General features: G+C 47.1%; 1 protein-coding gene across 1 annotated transcript; it reads left to right on the top strand.

Annotated features, from left to right (window-relative positions):
• The first annotated feature begins 909 nt into the window (after positions 1-909).
• Positions 910-8,797, top strand: DONSON (DNA replication fork stabilization factor DONSON). Its single transcript, XM_069871790.1, has 10 exons — positions 910-1,041; positions 2,255-2,335; positions 3,555-3,758; positions 4,137-4,315; positions 5,055-5,233; positions 5,331-5,454; positions 5,575-5,700; positions 6,678-6,876; positions 7,937-8,152; positions 8,449-8,797. The coding sequence occupies exons 1-10, from the start codon at positions 910-912 to the stop codon at positions 8,584-8,586; spliced, it is 1,578 nt and encodes a 525-aa protein (XP_069727891.1). The 3' UTR covers positions 8,587-8,797.

The raw sequence follows: 8,797 nt of genomic DNA, 5'->3' as shown, positions 1-8,797 counted from the left end.
GATCAGCGCTACAGGCCTGGGGGAGAGCGGCTGGGAAGGCAGAGAAGGACCTGGGGATGCGGGTAGCAGCGGCTGAGCGTGAGGCAGCAGTGGCCCAGGTGGCCGAGGGGCCAGTGGCATCCTGGCTCGGGTCAGACACAGCGCGGCCGGCAGGACCAGGGCCGGGACCTTATTGCTCTCTGTAACTACCTGGAAGGAGGTTGTAGAGAGGAGGGAGCTGGTCTCTTCTCCCAAGTGACAGGGGACGGACAAGAGGGAATGGCCTCAAGCTCCACCAGGGGAGGTTCAGGCTGGACATTAGGAAAAAAATTTTCACGGAAAGGGTCATTGGGCACTGGCAGAGGCTGCCCAGGGAGGTGGTTGAGTCACCTTCCCTGGAGGCATTTAAAGGATGGGTGGATGAGGTGCTGAGGGACATGGTTTAGTGATTGATGGGAATGGTTGGACTCGATGTTCCAGTGGGTCTCTTCCAACTTGGTGATTCTGTGAATCTTGTGTTCAGAGCTGGAGCACGTCCGGAGAAGGGAACGGAGCTGGGGAAGGGGCTGGAGAACAAGCACTATGGGGAGCGGCTGAGGGACCCGGGGCTGTTCAGCTGGGGAAAAGGAGGCTGAGGGGAGACCTCGGCGCTGCCTGCAGCTGCCTGGAAGGAGGGTGGGGGGAGCTGGGGCTGGGCTCTGCTCCCAAGCGACGGGCGATAGGACGAGAGGGATCAGCCTCAAGTTGCGCCAGGGGAGGTTCAGATTGGACATCAGGAAAAATTTCTTTCCCGAAAGGGCTTTGGGGCCCAGGCAGAGGCTGCCCAGGAAGCCAGCGGAGTTTAGAAGAGCGGGATCCGGGTTGCCCGGAGTGTCCGCCGGGCGGAGGAGGCGCGGCCCCGGGGCGGAGCCGCCGTTCCCGCGCGCCGCCATGGCCGCGCCCGCCCTGCCCGGGTACTCGCCCGGCTTCAAGAAGCCGCCGGCCCTGCTGCGGCTCAAGCGCAAGCGGGTGCGGAGCGAAGGAGCCCCCCGGGCCGCCCCCGCGAAGCCCCGCCGCCCGCAGGTACCGGGGCCGGGGCCTCAGCGCGGCTCGGCCGCCTCAGGGCAGCGCGGGCTCTTGGCTCCGGGGGAGGGAGCCGGGGGAGCGCGGGGATGGGAACCGCGGGCGTTAAGTGAGATATCGGGAAAAGGCTCTTCCCCTACAGGGTGGGAGAGCACGGGAACGGCTCCCCAGGGAAGCAGACACAGTGCCAAGCCTGACAATATCCCAGAAATGTTTGGACAAAGCCCTCAGACACACGGTGTGAGGGCTGGGGTTGTGCCCTCCTATGAAGATGGAGTGACGGCTGAAGAACCTCAGCTGTGGGGACAGACTGAGAGAGTTGGGGTTCTTCAGCCTGGAGAAGGGAATCACAGAATCACTAGGTTGGAAAAGACCCGCAGGATCATCGAGTCCAACCATTCCTATCAAACACTAAACCATGCCCCTTAGCACCTCGTCCACCCGTGCCTTAAACACCTCCAGGGAAGGTGACTCAGCCACCTCCCTGGGCAGCCTCTGCCAGTGCCAAATGACCCTTTCTGTGAAAAATGTTTTCCTGATGTCAAGACTGAACCTCCCCTGGAGGAGCTTGAGGCCATTCCCTCTTGTCCTGTCCCCTGTCACTTGGGAGAAGAGACCAGCTCCCTCCTCTCCACAACCTCCTTTCAGGTAGTTGTAGAAAGCAGTGAGGTCTCCCCTCAGCCTCTTCCAGGCTAAGACTCTGGGGAGGCCTCAGAGCAGCCTCCCAGTGCCTGAAGGGGCTGCAGGAAAGCTGGGGAGGGACTTTCCAAGAGAATGGAGTGATAGGTGAGGGGCTTTGAAGTTGAACTAGACGTTAGAAAGAATTTCTTCACCGTGAGAGTGATGAGACACTGGCCCAAGTTGCCCAGGGAAGCTGTGGCTGCCCCATCCCTGGGGGAGTTCAAGGCCAGGTTGGATGCGGCCTTGGGCAGCCTGATCTAATGGGAGGTGTCCCTGCCCATGGCAGGGAGGTAGGAACTGGATGGGCTTTGTGGTACCTGCCAACCCAAACTATTTTGTGATTCTATGCAGGGATGGGAATTGGACTCGATCCTTGTGGGTCCATTCCAACTCCAGGCATTCTATAATTCTTTACTGCTCTTCACTGCTTGTAGCGTGTGTGTGCTTGATGTTACTCCTGAAGTTTCACTGCAAGGGTGGGTTTTTTAATTATCTCATTTTGTGCTGCATCTTACACTATTTTTTGCTTCAGCTTTTAGAGTCTGTCTGTGAAGATAACCTCACCAGGAGAGAAGAGCCCTTCGAAAGAACCAACATCTTTGCCCTAACCAATGTATGAAACGGCACATACTGCTTCCAGAGTGTTTTAGCTGTTCTCAGTTCACAACAAAGCTGAAACTGTAAACTTAATGTTTGATGGCCCGTCTCTATATAAAATGACGTGCTAACATGTTAGCGTTGCAGAAAATTTCTTTAATTGTATAATTGATTTTTACTGTTATGGTGACAGCCTTTTAATAGCCATCCTTCTGCTGACGTAGCTGCTGTTGTTATAGTTGACAGAGGTTGTTGTCTTCCTCCAGTTTTATTACTATGTTTACTATAATTCTCCTATTTCATAGTTTTATGTTTGTTGAGATAAAGATGTTCTTCAAAGTGATATATCCTCTGCAGTCTTTTATTCAGCTACAGAAAGGGAACAAATGGCTTAATTGGGTACATAGGAAAAAGAGAATACATGAAAATCAGTTCTTGAAAGAGAGTTTCAAGCAGATTATGTCTACTGTTGTTAAAGGTTCAGAAACTTAAGCTCAAACTAACTTAGCAGAATAGAAGAATGACCTCTCAAAGAGTACAAACTGTCAAAGAGCACCACAGTGGGGGTTTTTTGCATCCTCCTGGAAATGTCTGACATTATCACCCCCAAGAGAGGAGGAAGCTGAGTCTTGTTTTGGCATGGAAATTCTTATCATCATAAACTTAAGGCTAAGTTTTCTGGTTTCGGGTTTTTTTTAATCATTCATTCTTTTATCTGTTCCTAGTTTATGACTTCAAGAAAGACTCCTGTGAATGAAAACCCTCCTTTGCTTTTTTATAAACAGCATAATGCCGTATTTCTATTAGAATCTGTTAGTGACTAAAATATTCACTTGAGTGTAGACTGTGACTTTTAGCTAGTGAACAGTTAAGCTGTGTCTAACTTGGAATCCCGAAAAATCTGTCTGGAAAAGCTTTTTTACGAGTCTCTTAGTGTGAGTGTTTCTTAGGGTCAGAATGAGCAAGGCATTTTTGCTGTGGCACTGAATTCAACAGAAATGTGCAGGACACAGCAAGTTTAACTTGTCTTTTTGTAGGCTACTAAATTCAAGGTATTCCATGTCATAGTCATAGTCCTGTCTAGTCCAGCATCTGGTCTGCCTGCCAGGAAAGGTGTATTAAGTCAACATGAGAGGACACCAAACCGTGCTAAAATATAAATATTAGCTACATAGGGTTTGGGTTTTTTTTTTCAGTTTTCTGTTGGTTAACTGATGCTATTTCTGTTTTGTAAGGACTTTCATTTACCTGTTGCTGTACCCGAAGTTCCCTCCTCGCCAAGACACGAATTTCCTGCAGACTGGAGTATTAAAACGCGACTTCTATTTATGTCTTCCCAACCTTTTACGTGGGCAGAACATTTAAAAGCACAAGAGGAAGCTCAAGGATTTGCGCAGCACTGTAGAGCTACAGAAACAAACCTGCCACAGAGTATACAGGTAATACTTCAGAGGCGAGCTGGAAGCTCCAGCTTCGGAAATAGAGTGGACCTTTGCACCTTTCCTTAAACATGCTGGCAGTCAAGCTTTGACTGTGGCTTGTTTTGGTCCATTAAAAGTGAGGCTCCTTTAGACTACTTCTCTAATTCCATCCATGGCTTGTACTCACAGTGGCAAACAACAGTAACAAGTTAGCGGCCATTTATCTCCAGCTATGGAGCAGTTGCCAGATACTGTTCATCTTTCTTCAGTCTGGCTTATTCGCAAGCCTGAGAAATGTTTTTTTAGCATCTAGTGTCATATTTTTTTAATCCAGGACAAGCACTGCTGCCTTAAGTAAAGTATTACTGTCCTCATGAAATGCTTTTTGAAATCTAGGAACCAAAATTGTCCACAGAGCTCCGTTGTGCCTTTCAGCAAAGCCTTGTTTATTGGCTTCACCCTTCACTGCCATGGCTGCAGCTGTTCCCTCGGATTGGAGCAGATAGAAAACTAGCTGGAAAGGCTAGTCCTTGGTCACAAGATGAAGCTTTGCAGCAAGTGCTGCTGAGCGACTGGTAAGTAGAACCAAACAACTGATGTATTTGGTACAATTAAGACAAGGGGATTTTAATTAATGCGCAGGTTCTTTCCATTTTTATGAAAAAGTTTTTTGATTTCCCACCCCCAGCTGTAGAATGCTTGTTATTTTGAGGACTAGGCTAGAGAAATAAGTTTAGGACTAAAGCTACCTTGTGTTAAATGCCCCTGTCTGATCCTGGTTATTGATTTGGGTGGGATCCCATAATCCTGTTAGCATGTTGCCTTTGATACTTTGTGTAAACTCTACGTGCTGGAAAGTCTGCTGAAGAGCAGAGCACACACAAACAGGCTGTTTTTCAGAGGAGCTTAGCACCTCTGAAAACCTGACTAATCGTAGAATTGTAGAATAGTTTGGGTTGGAAAGGACCTTAAAGATCATCCAGTTCCAACCCCCCTGTCATTGGCAGGGACACCTCCCACTACATCAGGCTGCCCAAGGCCCCATCCAAGCTGGCCTTGAACACCTCCAGGGATGGGGCAGCCACAGTTTCCCTGGGCAACCTGTGCTGGTGCCTCATTGTGAAGAAATTCTTCCCAATGTCTAGCCTAAATCTGCCCCTTTCCAGTTTATACCACACTAATCACTCGCTGTGCTTTCAAACCTGTGCAGGGCACGCACACACACATACCAGGAACATGCAGCAAAATACAGTCTGCTTTGTCAATAGCAAATAATCAACTTCATTTACAGGATTGTTTTATTCTGATTTGCAGGTCTGTCAGCTTTACTTCTCTGTACAATCTGCTCAAAGCCAAACTGTGTCCCTACTTCTATGTATGTACCTACCAGTTTACTGTCCTTTTCCGTGCAGCTGGACTTGCGGGAAGTGACGTTATTACAGCTGTAATTTCTCCCACTACTAGAGGTTTAAGGGAAGCCATGAGAAATGAAGGTAAGATGAAACCACTCCAAGCAGGGTTTGAATAACTGATAAAGTGCATTAGCTGTGTTACAAACCATTCATTGCTTGCTTTCCTTCTCTGTTCAAGGCATAGAGTTTTCTTTACCTTTGGTAGAAGAAAGCAGAACCAGAAAACAGAAAAACTCTGAAGTGAATTTAGAAACAGAAGCTGCTAACTGCCTTGAAGTGGGCAACACTAAGGAAGATGGACAGTACGTAACAACTCTTATACAATGCTAGAATTCAAGGGCATCTACAGACTCCTTTATGTCCCATTTGGGAAACCTTTGTAGGAAGCATTGCCCTCCTAATGCTGATTCTGTGTTTCCCAGGGAACCAGCTCCAAGCGATGATGATGATGATGATGATGATGATGATGATGATGAAAGTTTCTCTTGGCTTGAGGAGATGGGAGTCCAAGACAAGGTTAAGAAACCAGATGCTATTTCTATTAAACTGTATCCTTTCGTTGCACATCAAGATGGATGACACCAGAAAACCATGTAGATGTTACCTTTTTTTGGTATAAATTTAACTTTTAGGAAAAATTTTGAGAACTTATTTCCAGATATCAATCTTCACGTTGCTGCATATTTAAGAGACTCTGGTTTGTCTTTTTGAGTTTCTTTATGACAGGTATTTCTAGGTCCCACTCTTCCTGAAGGAAAAGCCACCGTGAATTGTTAATGTAACTTTGTAAGATCCATCTGTTAGGTCACAAACTGATTGTGTCACCTCACGGATAGGTTCACTGGAAAGACTAGTTAGATTATTTTATTTTTTGAAATAAAAAGGTGCATGTTCATGTAGGCTTTACACCTGGAAGTAGTGTGGCGTGGTAGGGACAGAGCTGTAAACCAGAACAGCTGTTGCTGAGATCCTGTACTTGTTTCAGAGGGACTGATTGACTCGGTCTTTCTCTGGCTCCATTTGCACTTGCAGTGCCCAATGCAGCTTCCACTGGCTTTCACCCAAGAGCAATCTCGTTTCAGCTTCCCCAGGCTCCCCCACAGCAGTGCCTGTAAGTGGGGACAGGCAGGGATGCACTTCAAAAGCAAACTCCTGATGTGAACTCTAAATGCCTGTGGTTTGGTGTTTGCTTTGAAGCAAAATTCATAGTAAAGCCAGGAGCTGCTAACTTCATAGGTATTCGGTGAACATGACGTGCAAGACATTGGACCTGGAAAATGCATTTTATCTCACAACTTTAATAATGAAATTGCAAGCCAGGTTGAAGATGTTACTTAATATTTGAGGGAAAAATCTGAATCAGTGTAAAGCTTGGTGGGCTTTTTTGGTTTTGTTTGTTTAAATGACTTGATTGGTCAGAGGTGGGAACAGGGTGTCGTCTGGAGTTGCACTGCTCTGATTCTTCCTTTGGTGCACTGATGCTCTTCGCTTCCTCGTGGTTTTCCTTTGACTTCAGTCAATACAGTCGTAAGGAGAAGTGTGAAGTGCAGATGGATCACAAACCCGAATCCCTTGCATTAGTGAAAGGAACAAACACATTCACCTTGCTGAACTTCTTGATAAACTGCAAGAGCCTAGTGGCTGTTGCAGGTGCACAAGCAGGGCTCCCACCAACTTTGTTGTCTCCTGTTGCTTTCCGAGGTGGAACAATGCAGACGCTCAAAGTAAGTAACACAACCATCTTTCATTTTCCAGTAACGAAAATGGGTTTTTCTCTTTACCTGGTAGATTGGGTGCTGATTTTATCTGGCCTCCCTCGGGTACAGCAGAGCAAGTGTCACTACAGGCTGAGTTAGCATTTGGACTGTAGTGCTAAATTGTCTCTGCCCACCTAGATCTGTGCTGCTGAACTGAAATCCCAGTGAGTCCGTTTCATCCTGATACAGAAGACGTCAACCAGACTTCCCAGATACTAGAACATTTCTAGCATCATAGAATCATTAGGTTGGAAAAGACCTTTAGAGATCATCAACTCCAACCATACCTGTCCATTACTAAATTGTGTTCCCAAGCACTTCATCCACCTGCCTTTTAAACACCTCCAGGGATGGTGACTCAACCACCTCTCTGGGCAGCCTCTGCCAGTGCTTGGTAACCCTTTCTGTGAAGAAATTTTTCCTAATGTCCAATCTAAACTACCCCGATGCAACTTGAGGCCATTCCCTCTTGTCCTATCACCTCTCACTTGGGAGAAGAGACCAACACCCACCTCTCTGCAACCTGTTTCTAGGTAGTTGTAGAGAGCGATGAGGTTTCCCCTCAGCCTCCTCCAGGCTAAACAACCCCAGCTCCCTCAGCCGCTCCTCATAAGACTTTTTTTCCATCCCCAAAACAAGATTCTCCTGAGATCTTAGGACTTCTCAGGCTGTCACAGCTCCTGCAACAACGGAGCCTTTGAACCATGGCTGCTGCTGTAAGGAGCCTGTGGATACTAAAGGATGTGCTGCTATTCACATAGGTAGCGCATCCCTCCTTCCAGCAGTGTGGTCCCTGCTGTTCTGCTGCAGTTAAACTTCCTTACTAATGCACGGCATTCCTGCGGGTTGTGGTTGGCACATTTTATGAGTAGTAAAACCATTCTAATATATATTGAACAGTAAGTTGACAATACTGAGCAGTATTTTGAACGCTTAATGGGACTGTGGTGCTGCAGTATTAAAGGAAATAAAAATTAGGACTTGGCTGGGTGTGTCCGAAACTAATCCTGTGTGCTTTTGTCTTCAGGCTCGAAGTATAAACACCAAAGCCAGGGTTCACTCGGCCTATGAGGATATATTCAGTCTGGAGATCGTCGGCCCGGTCATGCCTCATTCCCTGCATGCCTTGACCACGCTGCTCAGATCCGCGCAGCGGGGCGCGTTCTCTGCCGTGTTGTACACCCACGAGCCCACTGCCGTGTTTAACACTAACCTTCACTGTGCGAGCCCTGCCTTAGGTCAGGTAAGGAAACTAGCGGAGGCCATCGTTCCTGTTGGGAGTAGCGTCTTTATTACAAACCATAGGACACTGGGACACACAACTTCCCCTTAATAAATACATGGATTTGCACCCTGTTGTTTGGGATCACAACCTAGCAGCCCTCAGGGTTTGGCATTCCCTCAGAAATGGAATCCCCAAAAAAAAAAAAAAAAAAAAGCTTTTCAGGAGCTCCTCAAAGGTACATAAATGAACATTAAAAACTAGGTATTTCAAACAGAAACGCTTATTCATGTGTCTCCTCTTGTGAATTTCCTCAGGAAACCATATGCAAAGATCTCCCTGCATGTGGACTTCATCCCAAGACTTTGGATCAACTGAGCCAGTGTCCAACACTGGGAAAATCTTCCATCCGATTTCTAGAAATGAAGGATTATGCTTATACCTGGAAGTCCTAGGTATGCTGGTTCCATTTAATGGAAAAGAATGCTCTCTAGTGGGCTGTTGCTCTACTTCCTTTGGGTCTACACAGGGAGCACCTACGCGGTACTGGGACATAATCTAGTTGTACATCACAGCCAACAGCTATTGCACATCCCCCATCATAAAACACTTCAGATTTCCTTCACTTTCTGAAGGAAATTAAGGAAGAGGCTTTTTTGTGTTTTA

Source organism: Phaenicophaeus curvirostris, chromosome 1 (genome assembly GCF_032191515.1).
Source record: "Phaenicophaeus curvirostris isolate KB17595 chromosome 1, BPBGC_Pcur_1.0, whole genome shotgun sequence".
Classification (NCBI taxonomy): domain Eukaryota; kingdom Metazoa; phylum Chordata; class Aves; order Cuculiformes; family Cuculidae; genus Phaenicophaeus; species Phaenicophaeus curvirostris.
This window is presented reverse-complemented; position numbering and strand designations above follow the sequence as displayed.